Raw genomic sequence first — 22,015 nt, 5'->3', positions numbered from 1 at the left:
CAAAGGTTAGGTGAAACAAAATCGGCCATGTGTTGATAGTTGATGATCTGGGTGACATGTACATGTACATACAATTCTCTTTCCTTTTGTATCTGCTGCAAATTTTTCATAATGAAAGGTTTTTGAAAATGAGAGAAATGGTGGTTTCACAATTATGTTCCAAAATAAGCCTTGCAAATGCATGAAACCTGGAGTAATAACACAAATTGACTTTTGAGTCTTCTTCTCAGGGAATACCCCTCCTGACCCCAACATAACATTAACATGTGAAGAAGTTGGAAAAGGGTCTTGTGGATTCCCCTCCTTTCTTCCTGAGTACGAGAGTAGACGGAAGTTTCCCGTCAAGCTCTCAAGGCTGGATGTCCCTATTCCCGGGAAGAATCATGCCTCTTACTGCATTAGTATTCACAACACAGTCCTGACGAGTCAAAAATGCCTCTATTTTAATACAACATATAAAACTTTCACCTTGGTAATGAAAAAGTCATTTACTTCTTAGAGACTGTTCAAAACTGGGAAAAAGCAACAATGCTCACCATAAAACACTTATGAGTTAGGACATAAGGTTTAAACATCGTTATGGTTTTTGGCAGAATCATTATAATTGCTTTATGGATTACTGGAACATTGTAAGTGGCTTTTACTACCATGATTACTGTTCTAATAACACAAATAAATTTGGAACAGTGGCACATAAACTATGAAACTGAAGATAGCCAGTTAAATATAGTTTTTCTTAATTAAAATTTACCCAATAGATAGAAATCATGTGCTAAATAAAATAAGGAAAGAATTTCTAAAAAGAATCTTTCTTTCATTTTTATATATAAATAATACAATATTTACTATAATAATTACTTTGGGAAATAATGCCTTATGATTTGCTAGAATCAGTCTCCTCTCTCTATTGAGAGATTAAGCTTTTTTTTTAATTGTAGGGTACATAGACATTGGATTGCACCAATGTGGTAATTTCTTTTTTAAAAAAAAAAGATTTATGGGTTTTTCAAAAATATTTATTTATTTATTTATTTTTGGCTGTGTTGGGTCTTAGTTGTGGCGCGCAGGCTGCTCTCTAGTTGTGGCATGCAGGCTCGGTAGTTGTGGCACATGGGCTCTCTAGTTGTGGCCTGCGGTCTCTAGAGCGTGCAGGCTTAGTTGCTCCAGAGCATGTGGAATCTTAGGTCCCTGACCAGGGACCAAACCCCCATCCCCTGCATTGGAAGGCGGATTCTTAACCACTGGACCACCAGGGAAGTCCCATGGTAATTTCTAATTATTAAAAAAAAAAATTAACCATTGGCAAAGAAATCTAAGTGACCATGGACTCTATGCTATGCACTTACCTTTACAAACAGAGACGTGATCTTCTCAGAGGTGTTATAGTAATAAGAGATACTATAGATCATTTTAATTGCATTTATAAGTGTAGGAATAGCATCAATCATGGACATCTGGAAAACATCACAAAAGTTTTCAGGGAAACAGATATCAAACTCAGCAAAATTCCAATAGGCTAATCCTTCCTACTTCATTAGAATAAAATTTAGGTAAAAGATTTTTATTTAAATTTTTAAAATATTATCTATCACTCTACATAAATAGAATATATTTAGGGGTAATTTTATTTTTATTATTTAGTCACACACAGTTAATCAAATTTTGTTTCAATGCAAGAAACACTAACTTTCTGTTATGGACAAGGAAGTTGTGTTAACAGTTAATTTTGTAATAAATAAAAACAGGCACATCTTAAAGTTAAAATATAAAAAAAAGAAGAAGAAAAACAATCAGCCAATAACTCTTCCCACAGTTGTTTGAGTACAGTCCAGGATGTCAACTGCAATATTTAATAGGAAATGGAATATGCAATAAATGTTTTTAAAATATAACGTCGCATGTCCTGTCCATCTTATCTGGATAGATAAACAGATGCTAGATAGACAGATATATGATATAAATATTATATATATATGTATAGTGAGAGACACAGAAGTAGATAGAAAAAAAAAATATATATATATATATAACTTTCTTAAGAATAAAAAGAAGTTTCTAAGACTTTTCCAACAGACTGTAATATTCACGAACCAAAACTCCACACTCAATTCAGTTAGTGCGAAAGGGTCATCAGTAGACCAAGGGGGTAGAAATTTCTAACTCACAGGGTCACTACTGTACAAGGGGTCACAGCATTTCTCAAGTGTGTACAGATATTTGACATTGTCCTTTGCTTCATTAGCTGCATCAGTGATTCGAATATCCATCTCCCGCCAAGTCTAAGCACAGTACAGGAAAGAAATTGTAATGCAATTATTAATAGAGGAAATTCCACTATAACAGCTGCTAAAAGTCATCACAAGTCCCATGGGTCAGACTTTCAGTCTGCCCTATGCATCTCACATAAAACTGAATCCAGAGGGGTGGGGGACAAGGCCACACTGAAGAGTAATTTAAATTTTTTGACAAAATTTTCAAAGGTATCTCTTCCAGGCCTTCTCTTATGACATCTATTCAATAACTAGGACAAAGCCTCAAGAGGGCAGCACCTCCATTTAAACCTACACCCTTTCTCCTCCACAGACTGCTGAATCCATTTTGCACCTCACTCCCATATTGTCTATGGTAAAGAACTGAAGGGAGCCTCCAGCCAACAGCCAGCAAGGAACTGAATCCCACAACAATCACATAAGCAACTTGGAAGCAAGTCCCAGTCAGGCCCTCAGACGAGCCAACACCCTGACTGCAACCTTAGGATAGATCTCAAGTCAGATACTCCAAGCTAAGCTGCACCCAAATCCCTGACCCACAGACTATGAGACAATGTTTGTTGTTTCAGGTGGCTAAGTGTTGGGGTAATCTGTTACACAGGGATATAGAACAAATACACCAGCGCTAAAAAAAAAAAAAAAAAAAATAGATAAGGTAAGGTTTCATTATTACTACTCCTCGTTGGTCTGAATTCATAATATATATATAATCATGTTATTATGTTACATCTTAATGACTTGCATTGCCCTCTAATAATACATATACATACATGTACACCAGCCAATAAATACCTTTCATTCAAAGGCTATCTCCACAGTATCCAAAATTATAAAAGGACAGTATAAGCCAATCTTAAAGTTGTTCTCATAGAGGTAGAATGACATTTTTCTGTTCCTAATTACTCCACGACATATGCATATAGAAATTTCATTCCCACTTCATAAAGCAAAAAGCAACCTTCAGGACTTTCGACCTGGAAGCAGCAAGCACTGCCAACACAGCCTTCACATGTGGGCTCTTCAACTGATCCAGAAGGTAGTTAAATTTAGACAGTCTTTTCTTCCAGTACTCCAACTCTGCTCGGGGCCCAAGGTCATCCGCTTCCTTCCGTAGCTGATTGTTTTCAGCAAGGACCTGCAAGTGCACAGAAGGCCCATGAACCAGTGAGTAGGGCTGGAGATATAAAAGTTATACATAAGCAAAATATAAGGAAAGAAGTAAATTCTGCTATCTGAATCGTGGTATATTTTTATTCACTTGCATGCTTCAAATGACAGCCTTTTACTAACCTAACATGTATCCATTTTTTTAATTTCAACAGAAATTTAGTCGACACATTCTAACTGAAAACTACTTGTTTAAGGAGCTTTCATGAACTTTCGGAGGACGTGACCTCAGAAAGTTTCCTTGGCTATTCACTTAGAACCTCAGAGAACAATAACCTTGGAAAGCCCTCATGCCTTCAGTTGGTTAATTTCCATTATGCTTCCTTATTGATGTAACATCCAACTTCACTTGGGACTTTTCTGAAAATATTTTTTTAAAGGTTAAGTCTTGAGCTTTGTTTTGGAGGACACACTGAATTAGAAAGCTTCTTGTACTTCTACAGAGAGATTCTCTCCAAAGTAACTTACACCTTTCAGAAAAAAAATTGGCCAAGTGCACTCATTTAGTTATATGAGTATATAAAGTTATTTACTTTCATCTCCTAGAATTCTTACTATCTCTTAACTAATGACTATATATTAAAATTGCATTGAACCTTTCACCTTGTTAGGGACTTGTGGTAAAACACTTAGGCAAATGGGAATGGGATGTGACATACCTTCTTCCACTGGCTGGTTCAGTAACATGGCATCTGAACTAGTCAGTGTTCAGATAGCTGGTTTCTGATGTTTGGTTTCTGAAAATTACCTGCTCTGTTTGTTTGATCCATACTTTCATACAACCTTCTATTTTTTCCAAAGTCTCAGGGTTATTAGCTAGAGTCAAGTAGTCTAGAGGTTCCTTCAGGGTTTTCAGTTCAAATATGTCACACTTTTGAAGGTTCACCTAATTAATATGAAAGTTAAATAATCAGATGATGCTATTTTTAACACACACACACACACACACACACACACACACACACTTCTGACTGATCCAGAAGGATTTTAAGGGGATTCTCTCTAGTGTAAACTATCTACTCCCTGAGAAATGTCCTTGAAAACACAGTGAGACATATTGCATTGAGCACACCAGTAGAGGTGATTGGTTCTGAGGTCAAATTTTGGGTCAGAAAACAGTGGACTAGAGAGAGAGAGACATAATATCACAGAATTTGAGAATTGATAGGGAACTTGGAAATTAAGTAGTCAACTCATGAAACCAAAGAAAGTGGGAGGCCTTCAAAAATATTGACTGGGGGGGAGGGGTAATTTCTAATCTATCACATTCTTTTTGGAAACTAACCAGAGGAAAAGACGTTCATGTCCTTATCCAAAAAACTCCTTATGGTTAGCAAGTTCAATGGCAAATACACAGATTCATTTCAGGAGGGAGGGGTGGAAAGGGGTAGGAAAAGAGGTGTGTTGGATTTTGACTTGACAAAGAAACCTAGGATATTTTTAAACACACATAACCCCAAAACACCTCAATATTTGATAAGGACATTTTCCTTCTGGTAAGAGTGCACCTGGCCCTGTGAGTCTCTCAATTCAGGTCTCAGCCCCCACTCCTCACTCCTGACAGACACTGCACCCTCCGTCTGCCACACCTCCTGGACCCCTCCTTGGTTTTACAGGGGAGGCTTCCAGGCTTCATGAAGTGGCACTGCCTCTCTCCTGTGTGAGGTTCCATCCCACATTTTTTAAAACCTCTACCCCAGTAGGAAGTGGAACCATATGAAAACACTACTCTTTTCAGTAGAACAACTATTTAATTTGGTTCAACTTGCATTTAGGATGGCCTGCATCATAGTTAATTGCAAATAGAACTCAGATGTTAGCTGGAATCATCCTGCCCCTGTCTGGATAACATTTACTCAACTCCCCCATCCCACATCCTTTAGAAGGCCTAGAGCATCCCTCCCTGCCAATATCCCAATAGGTCCCCAAAGGTCTCCGTATTCCCTGGAGAGCAGTGAGCGTTATATTGCCACTGGTCTCATGGGATCCATTTCTCTATCTCCCACTCATGCCTGCCCTGGGCTGTCATCTATCATGGTTTTGTATCCACCACCATCTACCCCAGGTAATCACTAACACAGGTTTACTGTAGGTGGCACAAATTTTATTGAAGCTAAATCCCGTAAATGCCAAACTGATTCTTAAAGGCCCTTTTGGTCACTGGCTGGACCACAGGACCCAACCCACTCTCTCTCTAGATATGTCAATTTGTCTCTCCTTCTCCCTCCTCTTCAAAACTTCCTCCCATCCCTACCCACCGTCAACCCCCCATCTTCCCCGAGCACACACCTATCACTAACCACCCCCCACACACACACACACATACCACACACACACACCACACTCTGGCTCCAAATTCCTTTCCTTCTAGGCTGCAGAGCAATAGCAGAAGCACTTCATACTCTTCTCTTTGCAGTCCAACATCTGACATGACAGAGTAAAACCCTCCGTTGCGGCCAGCATTTCTTTGGAACCCCTAATGCACTCATCACTCCAAATCATAGGAATTTAAATCTAGTCACCGCCACATCTTCAGGGGGCAACAAAAACACCCACAAAATAGTTTCAAGATTTGCACGTAGTGGAATCAAGACCCTCTAAGAGAAGTATTTCACACTTACATATTGACTTGTTCATCATCAGATCAGTTTTGAAGGAATAACATGTTTGTTCTTACCTTCTCCTTCAAACTCTCCTGTGCACTGGCCAGGACACTCACGAAGCCTTCCAGGGAGCCCAGGAACTCCTGCTGAAGGCTGGAGGCTTCCGGAAGGCCCTCGAGCTCACCCCAGCCGTGGCCTGTGGCCCTGAGAGCAGGAATGAAGATGTCAGACAGCAGACGTCTCACACTGTTGAGCAAACCCCCGTCTGCAGTGTCAAGCATGTTGAAGCTCACCTCCTGCAAAACAATCGGGAAAACCTTGATGGTAAAAATTATCTTCAGGGGCTTCCTTGGTGGCGCAGTGGTTGAGAGTCCGCCTGCCGATGCAGGGGACACGGGTTCATGCCCCGGTCCGGGAAGATCCCACATGCCGCGGAGCAGCTGGGCCCGTGAGCCATGGCCGCTGGGCCTGCACATCCAGAGCCTGTGCTCCACAACAAGAGGCCGCGGCAGTGAGAGGCCCGCGTACCGCAAAAAAAAAAAAAAAAAATTATCTTCAACTGCAACCTAGCTACTGAGTCATTTCTGATGGTGTTCATTAACCAAATATCCTATGGGAGGAAATGAAGACCAACCAAATGAGAAAAGCAAAGGCTGTTTATTCAGAGCAAGAATTGATTCCTTGCAACAGCAAGGGAGTCGGCCACCATCACTTGCATTTCAGCAGAGACTCAAAAGCAGGCAGAGGAGTGGGAAAGCTTCCTAGTGGAGAAAAGGGAGGCTCAGGTGGGCCCTGAGGGGAGGCTGTTGGCCTGAGGAAGCTGAAGGTGGGCTCACTAGAAGCAGGGCATCCTATGTAATTGGTTAGGGGTGCACATTTGGCCTTCTCTGGTGGGCCCCAAGGAAGTATGTTTAAAGTACAGACAAAAATTGAGGCTGGGGCTTCCCTGGTGGCGCAGTGGTTGAGAGTCTGCCTGCCGATGCAGGGGACATGGGTTCATGCCCCGGTCCGGGAGGATCCCACATGCCGCGGAGCGGCTAGGCCTGTGAGCCATGGCCGCTGAGCCTGAGGGTCCAGAGCCTGTGCTCCGCAACGGGAGAGGCCACAAGAGTGAGAGGCCCGTGTACCGCAAAAAAAAAAAAAAAAAAAAAAAAAAATTGAGGCTGGCAGTCATGAACCAAGTCCTGGCCATTTTGACCAATCGTTAGAGGAGTTATTAATTCATTTCCTAGCTGGCTTCCTACCAGGCTGACACAGCAGTCTGGCTACCTGTGTTGTTTATTGCAGGTAAGGGAGGTTGATTTCCTGGGCAGATTGCTGCAGGTTGTTGGTCAAAGTCTTTTGGTAGATGGTCTGTTTCTATATTGCCTCTCGATCCAGTAAATTATTATTTTGACACCTAGTTAAGACATAAGCTCTATACTCTTCTAAATTGCAATCATCCAAATAAAAGCATGGGGACTTCCCTGGTGGCACACTGGTTAAGAATCCGCCTGCTATTGCAGAGGACATGGGTTCAATCCCTGGTCCAGGAAGATCTCACATGCCGCGGAGCAACTAAGCCTGTGCACCACAACTATTGAGCCCACGAGCCACAACTACTGAAGCCCACACGCCTAGAGCCCATGCACCACAAGGAAGAGTAGCCCCCGCTCACTGCAAATGGAGAAAGCCAGCACCCAGCAATGAAGACCCAACGCACCAAAATAAATAAATAAATAAATAAATAATTTTTTAAAAAGATTTTAAAATAAATAAAAATAAAAGCATGAAATAAGTAGAATACCAGATGTTTACCAGTTTATTTGCTCCAAGCAGATAATGCACCCATTGAAGGCAGGGGAGACTTGTACAGATGCATTTTATTTTGCAAAAAAAAATAAAGTTATACAGAAGACCCTTGAGTAATGCTGGGGTTACGGCCTCCTACCCTACGAGCAGTTGGAAAATCTGGGTGTAACGTATAGCCACTCTCCATATCCGCAGTTTCTTATCCCTGGTTTCGCATCCTCAGATTCAACTGTGGACCATATAGTACTGTAGTATTTACTACTGAAAAAAAATCCATGTATAAATGGACCCACACAATTCAAACCTGTGTTGTTCAAGGGTGTATCCGCTGTAATAAATCTTATTTTAAATGTAAGAAATATGCCATTAAGTAAATGATGTAGAGGGATTGTTTTTAAAAGGAAAGACCTCACTGTTTTACACACACTCACAGATACAATGTTATATCAATTTTTGTTAATAAATTGAATATTAAGTCCTCTTACTCAACAGATTTTAAGGAACTGTCCTCTTAATTGCTTGCTTTTAGTGCTTTTAAAATATTTCTTTGAAAGTAGTTTTAAATACTTAATGAATATGATGGTTGTTTCCATGGGAAGGGATACTCTGGTAGAATTTATGTGATTTTTGGTAATTTGGGATAAAGGATTGCTGTGGCCTCTTACCTGATGAATGTTCTCAGGGGTGATAGGTCTGGCAGGGTTGGTCCTGATGAAGAACACACAAACCCCAGTAAGAGCAACATCTTTTCCCTCCGTCACGAACACCTTAGGTTTTTTAATCTTTCCAGAAATACGATTTATTCCTCCTGGAGAGCCAAGTTGCCCTACAAATGCAAAAGAATTTTAGTTTTACGAATACTATTTCCATGTGGTCGCCTCTTAGAATGAAGTTTCCTTGTTAAAGTATTGATATGTTAGGGCTTCCCTGGTGGCGTAGCGGTTGAGAGTCCGCCTGCCGATGCAGGGGACGCGGGTTCGTGCCCCGGTCCAGGAGGATCCCACATGCCGTGGAGCGGCTGGGCCCGTGAGCCATGGCCGCTGAGCCTGCACGTCCGGAGCCTGTGCTCTGCAACGGGAGAGGCCACAACAGTGAGAGGCCCGCGTACCGCAAAAAAAAAAAAAAAAAAAAAAAAAATATTGAGATGTTGACTCAGCCACATGCCCTAGAAGCTCCACCTCTTGGACAACCTCTAGCCTGAGGCCTAAAGGGATCCTAAAAAGATCTTCTTTATCATGGTGATCATTTTACGATGGACAAAAATATCGAATCCCTGCACTGTACACCTGAAACTAATCTAATATTGTAAGTCAATTATATGTCAATAAAATAAATAAATAATAAAAAGTAAATAAAAGGATCTGCTCGATTGCAGACGACAGTTCATTTCAAAACTGTTGCTCCAGGCAAAAACAGGAATGGAAAAAACCGGAGTGAGAGAGTTTGGTCCAGAGCAGCTTCTTGCTGGAGCTACAAAAGTCATCATTCATGGGAGAAAGGGTGAGGAAGGAAACAGCATCTATTGGCGTGTGTCCTGTGTCAGGCCCTCTGCTTGGTACCGTGTCTACATTATTAAAACTCCCTACAGCCCTGAGAGCAGCTGTGACCCGCGCCAAGTCACACACCAACAGAGCCGACATCAAAAACCTGTTCTGACTACAGAACTCCAGAACCTCCACCTCCTGCTGTCCTGGTCCAGTTGGCCCTTCGGTATCGCTAGAGTCAGGAGGCTGCTGTAGTGGTAGGACAGCATAGTGATGGGTGATGTGGGCTCTGCAGTCAGTCTCCCGGGGTTTCCATCTCGGGCTGAGCTTCCGAGCCACGTGTCCTGGAGCAAGTTACTTAATCTTTCTGTGCCTCAGTCTTCTCATCTGAGCAAGGCCCAGAGAATGCCAGGCCAGTCAGCTCACGACAGATGCCAGTCAGGTAAAAACTTGGCCGCTACCTCTTAGCTCTAATCTCTGTCCTGCTTCAAGCCTGACTCAGTCAGAAACTATGGTTAACATGATTGGGCAAGGGGTGGAAGGAGAAGCTGAGGGAGAAAAGGAGACCGACATGCTCCTCCACCACTGCAAACATTGACCTTCAGAGGCCCCTGCTGCAAGGGTGTTGGGGGATGGAAGGAAGTGGGAGGGCCAAGAGTAGAGAAGATTTAACTTTAGATCGACTAGTTTTGATCAACTGGATGTTTTTAGTTTCTGAATTGAGACTGTGTTTGTAACTGGAAACAACCATGGGCACTTTTCTTATCTAAGAATGTCGAGAAAAGTTCATGGGGTTGTCTGGATTTCAATTCAAGGTCAGAAAAGAAGCTACTCCTACCGAAAAGGTTTAAAGGGAGAGTGGGAAACAAGAACAAGCTTGCATTTATGTTTACATCCATGAATCTTTCTTACTCAATGTAAGATTGACACACAAAGGCCAGCTTCACCCAGTGTAGTTCATGGGTGAACTTGTTCACCTGAGCTTATGTTTTGCAATCTGGGATATAATTTTAAATTTTTGTCTTCTGATTTTTTCACTCAAAATCTAATGCCCTTTCTGACCACAAAACATAAAACGGATAATTTTGGGGAAAATGCCAGGCACTTATGCATGCATAATTTCCTCAGTTTTTAAACAAAAACCATGGTCATACTGTATGCCAAGAGCGATAACTATTTTCCTTTTCTTCCAAAAGTAATTGACCCTATATATGATTTTAATATAATCATAATATATTTGTTTATGTCCCTAGTTTGGCTTTAAAATTGCATTAATTCACATAAAAGTAGAATGGGATATGCCAGTTGAATCCACATAAAGATTTGCAAGTTTTTCTAAAGTGAAAATGGCTAAACTTGTCATTCAATATTATTCCTTTGAATCACAGTCAGTAGAAAATGAACATGATATGATATTTAACTAAAAAACTACTGTTACTGGCAACAATTCCTATGTTAAAAAGAAACAGAAAAGAAGCAGATGCCCAAAAGAAGTTCTAGAACATAACTGCACAGAATGAGCTAACATGTAAGGAAGGGAAGTCTCAAAATGTAAATTATTTTATTATTCTCCAGTTGCCAGCACAGCCTGAAAAGGAAAACAAAATATCCCAAATAAAGTTAGAACAACCAGGCTACATAGCCACCACCATTTGTCCTTTGCTTGGGGTGAAAACAGAACCTGTTCCATTGGGCTTCACGCACCACACCTCACCACTCCTCACCTGTCCCACCCCCCAAGGTAAAAGTGGTCAATGCTCCCAGTGGCCTCCTGCTTCATGCCATACTTGGATCAATCTAACAACACATTTCTGGGTTGTGTCACATCAAATTTAAATACCTGTTTCCACTACCTCCACATCCTGATAGTAAAACATGAGGTGACGAAGACCTCCACCAGCAAAAAGCTGATCGATTCTTTCAATCTGGGAAAAAGGAAAGGCAAAGTAATGACTGAATCAGAAACCACATTTAAATCAGCAGTTAATATCATCTTTCTTATCTGCATAGGGCTTCAGCAAACCATATAGAAAGGATTATATCTTTTTAACATAAAACCATGAAAGACTAAATATCTTACCATAGTAAAGACTAAATTCACAGAAGTGCTTTGATTAATCATAAAAAGATTTGTGGCATACACACATTTGAAAAAGACTGTCTCTCCATATTGGCTGATTTCCTAAAGTGCTGAGCTGTTAAAGGCAGATATAAGTATAGATGAGAGTTGGGCTTCCCTGGTGGCGCAGTGGTTGAGAGTCCGCCTGCCGATGCAGGGGACATGGGTTCGTGCCCCGGTCCGGGAAGATCCCACATGCCGCGGAGCGGCTGGGCCCGTGAGCCATGGCCGCTGAGCCTGCGCGTCCAGAATCTGTGCTCCGCAATGGGAGAGGTCACAACAGTGAGAGGCCCGCGTACCGCAAACAGAAAAAAAAAAAAAAAAGTTTCAGTTTTGCAAGATGCAAAGAGTTTTGTAGATTGGTTGCACAAGATGAATGTACTTAACACTACTGAACTGTACACTTAAAAGAAATGGTTAAGATGATAAATCTTATGTGTATTTTACCACAGTTTAAAATAAAAAATTTTAACAGAAAAAATATAGCCTGAAAATTTAAGTGTGAAAAAAAAAGCCCCCTTCAATTTCTACCATGTTGTAGATAAAACCATCATTCATAAGAAAAAGCAAGTTGCCCTGCTTTCTTTGCTTACATTTCCTTGACTGAGGATGCCATGGGGATGAGGAGGATGCACTCACTGAGATTAAATTTCAAGCCAAGAATGTGATGGGGGAGCTACTTCCATCAAGGCCAATCTTAAAACTCCCTTCCTGCCCTCTCCCCACCCTCTGGCTCAGTAAGCCTGATGCAGGATGTTGTCTTTAAGCCTCCGGGGTCCCAACATTTCTGGGTCCTGAATACGGCATAGAGTGTGACTTGGGATTCCTACAGTTCAGAGCTTTTATTCAGTTATTCCATCTGCATTATCCCAAATCCAATTGTCTCTCCAAGCCTGGATCAGCCATGTGAACTTGTCTCCTTCTATGCCTCCTTTGGGGGGAATAATTTTATCTACTTCCTGGTATTACGAAGATTAAATGTGATAATAGATAAAATCAGAACAGAGACTGACATATGGTAAATATTCAATAAATGTCAGCTGTGGGGAGGAGAAAAAGGAAAAGGACATTTCCTCAACTCCTAATTGATTCATTCTGTAGTTTAACTATTTTAATGTTATCCACCCTGAATTGGTCCACTGACCCCAATTAACCCTCCCCAAGAGGCCCTGCAGGAAGGGATAAAGCCAGTAGAGGGCTAGAGCTCGGTCGTACAGGCTTGGGACAGCCAACTGACCACAACTCTTCCCAGCTCAGTGTTTAGTAACATCATGTTGGTAGTCTGGAATCAGCCATGGTGGGAATATTTACACCACAGAATCAGGAAACGCTCAAACTAGTGCCTTCCTCCTTCCCCCTGCCCAGAGCTGGCTGTCAAACATTTACAAGCCTATCACTGAAAAGTATTATCAACAATGTGACATCCCTGTCAACAAAAAGGGCTTCCTTCCTTTATTCTATTTCTTTTTTTTTTTTTTTTTTTTTTTTTTTTTGCGGTACGCAGGCCTCTCACTGTTGTGGCCTCTCCCGTTGCGGAGCACAGGCTCTGGACGCGCAGGCTCAGCGGCCATGGCTCACAGGCCCAGCCACTCCGCGGCATGTGGGATCTTCCCAGACCGGGGCACAAACTCGTGTCCCCTGCATCGGCAGGCAGACTCTCAACCACTGCACCACCAGGGAAGCCCTATTTCTTTTTTAATGCCTAAAAAGTTTAAAAAACAAAACAAACAAAAAAACTTCAGGAAACATCACAGCTCCTGGTATGCCTTCCTCCCTGCCCAGGAAACTGTATCCTCCTGTATTTTGGTCTTCCCCACCAACTAAATCACGCCCCAGGCTTTGGAGGGATATCAGGGCAGAAGATGGAAGTCAGGTCAGGAACAAAAGAAACCAGATTCAGCTGCCAAATCAAAGTCAAAGCAGAAGTGTATGGCACAGTTCAATCTCCCAGGCTAGGACAGGATAAACTCAAAAAAAAAGAAAAAAAAAAAAAAAAAAACAAGATAAATCAGCAGCTGAGATGAGATTCTGTTCTCTAACCTCAGGTTCCAAAATGGTGCCTGAGCCCAGCTTCACTGGATGTAGAGAGACACAGACATCACTGTCAGAAATGTCAATTCTAAATACCCCATTCAACATGGAGAGCTGGAGAGCCCAAGCTCTTTCTGCCACCACCCATACCAAGCCAAAATAGGGTCCTGAGCATGTTGAAACAAGACACCCTTCCCTAAGGCCCAGCACAGACCCTGCCATAGGACAACGTCAGCTGTGCCCTCCATAATCAAGTCAGTGAGAAATCAAATGCGTCGCACCTGATTCCCCTCAAGAATGGCATCCTCCACTTCAGTTTTGTTGAGGTCCACACAGGAAGCTACAATCCCAAATAAGTAGTCATGTCTCCCATCCAAACGAGCCCGCTTGGCTTCCTTCTCTTCCTTCAATCTTTGCTACAAGAAGGGAAGAAAAATGTTATGTGGCAACTGCTGTTCTCAAATGGATTCATTCTGTAATCATTTCAAACTACTGTTGCTTTTTCAAGTCTTGGGTATTCAGGTAACAGACAGCTTAATGGTACCAGTTTTTATGTACTGTCTTCTGTTTTTAGAAATAATGTTATTTCTATTATGAAAATAAGATGTGCTCATTGTTTTGAAATTACATAACACAGATAAGCCAAAAGTAGAAATAAAAATCATCTGCCAACCAGACAGTATTACCGTTAACATTTTGTTCCAAATCTTTACAGACTTAATTTTACACATACATAAGCATTCAACAGACACACACCAAAATCAAAAAGATCTCCACTTTTGTAAACATTTCCTAGGCTGCTAAAGTAATACTTATTCTTGTACACTATCTCCTATGTTTCTTGTTTGTCTACAGGTTCATATCTGGTTTTGAAATTAATTTCTGAATACCATTGCTTACTTTTTACCTGTTGACTGTTAATTACAATAACAAAGCAAGTTCACTGTAGCCAACATTGGCAGTTTGAAGCATATCTTTCCATATGTGCTCTGTTCATACAAATATATGCAAACATACATACACATTTCTATTTATATATAGTATAAAATTTTTTCATGCATTTTTCCCTTAATAATACATCACAGACTTCTTTTTAGTTTAGTACAGACCATTCCAACTCCTGTAATAGCTGCAAAATATTCAACAATATGGATGTACCATAATCAACCATTTTACCATTGGTGGATATTCAACTTCTAGTTCATTTTTTGAATTAAGTGCATTATCTTTAATGCTAACCAGTAGCTCCTGCTAGGTAGCCCCTCTGGATCCTTTCTTGTATTCAACAGTTATTAAACCTCAAATATGTACAAGCACTCTAGAGGTAAACACTACCCAGTGACCTCAAAAAAACTCATAGCCTGGTTGGCAGAATGTAAGCAGAAAATGTAAATATGAGGGGATGGCATTATGGTTGCTACAGGGGCATCAGATTTATGCAGGGGCATTAATGGGAATTCAGAGAAGGAGCTGAAGGGAGGATTCCCCCTCTAGCCCAGGGCTGAGGAGGTACAGGAAAAGTTTCAGGAAGAGGTGGCTTGAGCTCGAGTTGAAGGAGAGTTGGCCACACTCGCTGGGATAGAGGCATTTCTGCACATGCAGAGGCCAAAAGACATACGAAAGCTTAGCAAGTCTGGAAACCACAAGGCAGCCAGGATGGCTGAACTGAAAATAACTAGAAAGGCATAATAGGAGGGACTCCCCTAGCGGTCCAGTGGTTAAGACTCTGTGCTTCCACTGCAGGGGGCATAGGTTCAATCCCTGGTTGGGGAACTAAGATCCCACATGCCATGCAGCGAGGCCAAAAAAAAAAAAAAAAAGAAAAAGGCATAATAGGAAATGAGAAAAAAAGTCAGACCATAAAATATCTTATGGGCCATGTTAGAAAGCATAAATATTAGCTGAAGTCCATGGAGAGTCACTGATGAGTTTCAAATCAGGAAAGATGTTTAGCTGTCTGTGCTGCCTCAAAACATCAGTCATTCTGAAAGCAGTGTAAAAAGTGGATTGGAGGGACTTCCCTGGTGGCACAGTGGATAAGAATCTGCCTGCCAATGCAGGGCACACGGGTTCGAGCGCTGGTCCGGGAAGATCCCACATGCCATGGAGCAACTAAGCCCATGCGCCACAACTAGTGAGCCTGCGCTCTAGAGCCCGCGAGCCACAACTACTGAGCACATGCGCCGCAACTACTGAAGCCCACACGCCTAGAACCTGTGCTCTGCAACAAGAGAAGCCGCAGCAAGGAGAAGCCCACGCACCGCAACGAAGAGTAACCCCTGCTCGCCGCAACTAGAGAAAGCCCATGTGCAGCAACGAAGACCCAACGCAGCCAAAAATAAATAAAATTAAATCTTAAAAAAAGTGGACGGGAGTGATGCAAGCCTGAAGACAGGAAGGCCAGGCAGGTGGATTGTGGCCGCATTTCCCAGAGCCTGGGACACACAGACCACTGGGAATGTGGATCTGGAGCCCAAGGTGAAATTTCAGAGACAGATACAGATACTGGTTCTCAATACAGCACAATAGACATTATGGGCCAGATCTTTCCTGTAATTGTGTTTACAAGATGACTGCAGCACCCTCACAGCTCTTCTGCAATGTGGTTGTACCACTAACCTATCAAGAAATGGACTCTATATCCCCTCCTCTTGAATCTGGCTGGCCATGTGACCAGTTTTCACCAAAAGGATGTGGGAAGAAGTGAGACTGTAAAACTTCCTAGGCTAGTCCCTAAGAGATCTTCGGCTTCTGCCTTTGCACTTGGGAATGCTCCCTCAGAACCCAGCCACCAAGCTATGAGAAGTCCAAACCCATGGAGAGACCACACCGAGAAAAACCAAGGCATTCTGGCTGACAGCCCAGAAGATCTCCTAGCTGATACCGCAGCATCAACTTTCAAACTGTCTTGGACATTCCAACCTAGTCAAGCCAACAGATGACTGCAACCCAGCCAAGGCCACATGAAACAGAAGAACCATCCAGCTGAGCCCAGCCACCCACAGAATCAAGAGAGATAATAGATAGTTGTCAAGAGATAATAGATAATTGATAACAGATAGTTAAGCCATTAGTTCTCTTACGGTTTGTTATGAAGCAGTAGGTAACAGAGTAATCCTTGTTAGAATAATTCCAGAAAACAAATGGATTCAGACTTGAGAAAAGAATGATTGGTAAAAGAGAAATCATTCATGGAATGAATATCTCCACGTTTTTTTGGTTTTGTTTTGTTTTTTTGGCCACGCCACATGGCATGTGGGATCTTAGTTACTGGACTAGGGATTGAACCTGCACCGCCTGCATTGGAAGCATGGAGTCTTAACCACTGGACCGCCAGGGAAGTCCTATACCTGAAACCTATATAATGTTATAAACCAATGTTACCTCAATAAAAATAAATTTTTAAAAATAATAAAGGTACTGAATATAAACTATTCCTTCCAGAAACTTGACTATAAAGGAAAGAAATGTGGTTACTAGTAGAAAGAGGGGAAGTTAGAGTCAAAGGAGAATTTTTTAAGATACAAAAGACTTAAGAAAAAGTAAAGAGGAAAAAGTTGGGGATTTCCAAGTGATTGAAAGGCAATCGCTAGACATGTGCGATTTATGTTCTTTTTTCCAAAACTGAAGGGAGACAAATTAGTTGGACTTGGGGGTGGGGATGCAGGGCAAGGTTAGGGTTTAAAAAAAATAAATTATCGACCTACTTTTTTGCCATTTCCCTAAAAAACAACACATGGGTCTTGACACAAAGTATACATTCCATAAACATCAAAAAGAAGTAAATTTAAATCTCTTTTCAACCGTGGCTAAAACCAGGTAAATGTCCTGTTCTTTTTTTTCCACACTCTCGGCAGGGAGGAATAAAGGCTTTCCTCAGAGTGATCTTTCTGGGTTTGTACTAAATGTCTTCAGCAACTTGAAGACATGGTGGGCAAACAGGGGAGCCAGGAATCCAGCAACAAACCAACAAGATGACGAATGCTGGGCAGCCAAAAAGACATTAAAAAGCTATAGAACCAGGGACTTCCTTGGTGGTCCAGTTGTTAAGACTCTGTGTTCCCAGTGCAGGGCTCCAGGTTCGATCCCTGCTCAGGGGATTAGACCCCGCATGCCGCAACTAAGACCCAGCACAGCCAAATAGATAAATATTAAAAAAAAAAAAACTAGAGAACTAGAAAAGTCAGGATGTAAACCAACTGAAGACTTCCAAAGAATACAGAAACCTCTATAAGATTCTGCCATGGCAACACATTATCCTATGACCTGATTTTACAGGACTCCAAAGGAAAAAACTATACATTCTAGTGGAGGAAAGGAGAGATCGGCCTCTAAAACAGAACACTACTTATTCTATTTTTACCTAAATATCACAGATGAAAAAAACTTCCAAAGCAATTTTACATATAAAAGCAAGTTATCAATGTGTTTTTAAAGAAAATGTTTTCAAAGCTATATTTAAAAGCACGTTAAGCATTGAATATGTTCTTACATAAACTATTCTATCTCCTGATAAGTAATATGAAGTCAACCCCAGTGCCATGTAGATGAAAGAGCACAATGTTTATCAATGTCAACTTTCATTGCCTTATACCAAGGTATGCTGGTACAATGAGGGACTTCTATTTTACTACCACAAAAAGTCAATAAGGTCAAATAAATATTTGGTTATGGGATCAGTGCATTGTCACTCCCTAAACTTAAACATGCAGCTTTCTGGCTGCCAGGGAACTGCAACAACAAGCAGTCAGATGACTAGCTGGAGGTGGCTTGTCCTGTCACCTTTGAAACATCTAGGACACTTGGAGAGGGAGGGCAGAGTGGGATGACAAAGGCGAGAGGCGAACCATGGAATTCTTTTTTTTTTTTTAAGGATTATGTTAAAATTGTTTTGCGTTGCATGCACAAGCATGAACTGATGGGAGTGGGGAGGGTGGCCAGAAACCTACTCAGTGTCCAAGGAAATCTAGAACAGTATTTAACACATTTCTGCAACTTGGTAACAAGGAATGTTACTACCATCTTGGGATAAAACAGGGACTAATGTGCTACCTCCCAAGAAACAAGTGGTGCTTTCAAGATGGGGCAACTTCATGTACACAAATGAGCCCTGGTGCCAGAGTGGGGTCCAGACCCAGGGCTGCCACTAATTGTAAGACTTTGCGTCTGTCATTTAACCATTCCAGGCTTCAGGTTCTGCAACTCCAAAATCAAAGTGTTGGACTATACAACAGCTAAGCTCTGTTTCTTCTCTAGCATTCCAGCTGCTTCCCATTGGTTCAAAAGTTAATACAGACAAGAGACTTGAGGGGTTTTTTTGGTTTTTTGTTTGTTGGCTTTGGTTCTTGGGATCTTTTGATTGGATCGGGAGGTGTCTGGGGTGAAACTTGAGATTTAAAAATGTGAATCCCAACAAAGACCTAATGCCATGTGCTTTCATAATAAAGCTCTGTGACTTTTTCTCATGACAAACCCATCCTTCCAATTTTTTTTAATATACTAACCTTTGCCTTTAACTCTGTAGAACCAAAGCCCAGGTCTACATGTTCATGTACGTAAACTGTGCATGAACCATGATTTTTTAGTTGTACAAATGCTTAAACTCCCTCCACCATTAGAAAGCCCAGTCCTGTTGGCGGCATTGTTTCAGATCCAGGCCCACCCCACTCATGTCTCTGGCAATGAGAAATGCATGGAGGATGGAGCTGTCGGGTCTAAGAAACCCTCTGATGGCTGAGCAAGGACACCCTTGTCCCCAACCCTCCTGAAGATGTCAGGGTACATTTTGCTCTCTTTGCCCCAGATGCATTGCTATCTATGGATCAGCAAGTCATCATTTGCTTACTGTGCTTAGGTTTAATTGTCACAAAAGCCCTATGAAGCAGACATGATTATTTCCACACAAGGAAATCAAGACTATGGACCACTAACAACTTTCCCAAAAGCACACTGCTAAGTAAGTGGTGTGGCTGGGCTTCAAGCCCTGGCGTGTCTGCAGGGCCAGGCCAAGACATGGGGTGTCCCAGGCAACTGAGGATTTGGCATCCATTCAAACTGATAGTCCACAGACATTCTCTAAATTTCCACTCAAGGGTTATCTAGAGTACTCTTGGGAGAAGACCCCATATACACTGCATGGGTTATAGAAGGATCTGTGCGTGGAGACTGGAGTTAACGGACACCATTTTCTGAATTACACTGGTAACATTTTAGTGCCAGGATGGACTGGTGCCCAGTCGGCTTCCAGCTGGCGTGCTCTGTGTCCAGCTCCCCTACCACACTACTGTGTCTCAGCAAATGGTAACTCCCCACCCCATCCTTGCCTCCTGAAGTGCCTAGGACCCAGGCTCCCTGCCTGGGTGGGCAGCCAGTAGGCTGGGCTCCCTGCTTCGCCCAACCCATTACTGGACAATTTCACTTTTATCTCTATCATACTGTTCACACCATGTCTTCATAGGATGCTTTTGCACAGCAAAGAGTGTGAGGCAAGGGATAGGTTCTACAGCCAAAAAATATACATATATTTCTTTGTTGAAAAAAAAAAACAGTTTTTCTAGGCAATATGATTAGCCTAGTTGCAGATCTGAATGTGAGAAAGAGATCTGTTTTAATGTGAGTCTGTTGCCTATTTTTGAGTGAATTTATTTCCATTTTTTTATTTGGGTGTTTTGTTCTCTCATGTGTATGTGTGCTTATAGCAATGTAACAAACAAAGCAGGGGAGAGTATACCATAGATTTAAATCCCCACCGGAGATCATTGTAAATAATGTGGAGTCTACAAATTACAATTGAAACTCCTTATCTTAAATCACCAAAGTAAATACCTCTGAGACAGATTTCACTTGGGCTCTCAGTATCAATCTCAAGGCCAGAGATAATTAATCACCTGATGAAACAGTACCAAAGAGGCCAAGGACATGGGTTTGATCATCATAGGCCAGTTAGTTTCACTTTATTCCATTTTCCCCAGCTGTGGATGAATCAGGGCAAATCCATGAGCAAAGGGAAAAGTACTCCAAGTGTAGGCCTAGCTAAAATGCCTGGTTATCGGTAAAAGATGTCTTTCTTTTTCTTTTTTTAAGAGAGATATCCAAATGGCCCAGGCTAGTTTAACTCACTTGTCTGCTATGTATATAACCTGATCCTTCTTGTCTCCTGAGGGGTAAAATAAAATAAATATCACCTGAATCTCATCATTCCTACAAGAGTATCAGCTCCACAGGGAGGGATATTTTCTATTTTGATTTTTGCAATATCTCCAGAGCCCAGAACAGTGCCTGGCACTTAGTAAAACCTCAACTGATATCTAATCCAGGGATGATTAACCAAGTTTATCATTTACAAGTCACTCTCAAGTAATTAAGGCCTGGTACAAATTATTCTAGCTCTGTGTGAGTCCATGACTGCAGGTGCAGAATTCAGTCAATAAGCTCCTGGGTCTTCCGTGCTGTTATGACTTCAGCATAAACCACTGCACGAAATTCCACCATTAGTATGGATTACGGCTCTCCCTCAATTCACAGCAAGTATAACTAACCTCACTTAGCCTCCATCCCATTTAAATGTGCTGAATTTCAGAAACTGAGGGAAGTAGTTCTACTCATTTCTACAAATGAAAGAGCCCTCTCCACAAAGTTAACCCAATTTCCATGTCTTCAAACAAAGAAAAGCCTCCCTTTTTGGCTTCCAGCATTTTCACTTTAACCCACAGGGCCCCGTTTCCTCTCTGGGAGAGGCTCCTCTGTGATGCTTCCTGGACCATCCAAACCTGCTCATTAATTGGCTGGAAAAACCACAGTTGAGCCACTCTCAACTCCTAACTGTACTTTTCGCGTCTTAACTTGCCTTGTGTTTCATTTCTCCAGGTGAAGGGCCACAGCTGCAGAGGAAGCACCACACCTCCTTCCCACAGGAAGAGCACTTGAGCAAAGTGGTGCCTGGAAGGGAAGACACTCCGCGCTGGCTGATCCACTCACAGCAGGTGCTACAGTGAAGCCCTCTTTTATTTAACAAGAACGCACTCCCCTTTGCTGGCAAAGAGCTAGTACTTAAACAGAGAGGGTTCCATCAATTTTCTTTTGTGCTGAGGGTAAGCTCTGGAACCTTGTCTATTTTTGCTAGAGTTTTCAGGGCCCCTAAATCTCCCCATTTACCAACTCCCTTATTGGTCATTCTTTCCAAGCAAATAAAAGATCCCTCTTTACCTTGCACTATATGAGGATCTTTCACCCAAGCAGACCCAGAACCTGCTAAAGGGGTATCCCATTCACCACAACCTCCTCTCCCCCCAATATTACATTATCCAAACTCTAACTTAGAGCCCATTTTCTACACCCCAAATTTCTGGACCTGATCCAGACTTAGTGGGCCTTCACATGGCCATATATTCCATCTTCCCCCAATCCTACGCTGGTTTTACTCTAAAACCAGGAGCAAATTCTTGTAGAATTCCAAGAGTCCCCTCTGGCAGCAGAGGCCACATAATTCAAGTGGTTTTTGCTCATTTGCTAATAAGTACGTATATAATGTCATCATTCACATTATATATG

At 41.9% G+C, this 22,015-nt stretch overlaps 1 protein-coding gene across 1 annotated transcript in view; it reads right to left on the bottom strand.

The window, feature by feature from the left end:
* The window catches only part of DNAH5 (dynein axonemal heavy chain 5), a 267,797-nt gene that overhangs the window by 200,463 nt on the left and 45,319 nt on the right, over positions 1 to 22,015 (bottom strand). Inside the window, exons 2-9 of the mRNA XM_082621280.1 lie at positions 13,747 to 13,881; positions 11,156 to 11,240; positions 8,497 to 8,657; positions 6,115 to 6,336; positions 4,186 to 4,323; positions 3,229 to 3,405; positions 2,166 to 2,279; positions 1,347 to 1,454 (exon numbers count right to left, since the gene is read on the bottom strand). Coding sequence (XP_082477406.1) covers positions 1,347 to 1,454; positions 2,166 to 2,279; positions 3,229 to 3,405; positions 4,186 to 4,323; positions 6,115 to 6,336; positions 8,497 to 8,657; positions 11,156 to 11,240; positions 13,747 to 13,881 — 1,140 coding nt within the window. The remainder of the gene's footprint in view (positions 1 to 1,346; positions 1,455 to 2,165; positions 2,280 to 3,228; positions 3,406 to 4,185; positions 4,324 to 6,114; positions 6,337 to 8,496; positions 8,658 to 11,155; positions 11,241 to 13,746; positions 13,882 to 22,015) is intronic.

Source organism: Mesoplodon mirus, assembly GCF_964341445.2.
Source record: "Mesoplodon mirus genome assembly, chromosome: 5".
Taxonomy (NCBI): domain Eukaryota; kingdom Metazoa; phylum Chordata; class Mammalia; order Artiodactyla; family Ziphiidae; genus Mesoplodon; species Mesoplodon mirus.
Note: the sequence above shows the minus strand (reverse complement) of the source record. Positions and strands in the feature narration are given on the sequence as shown.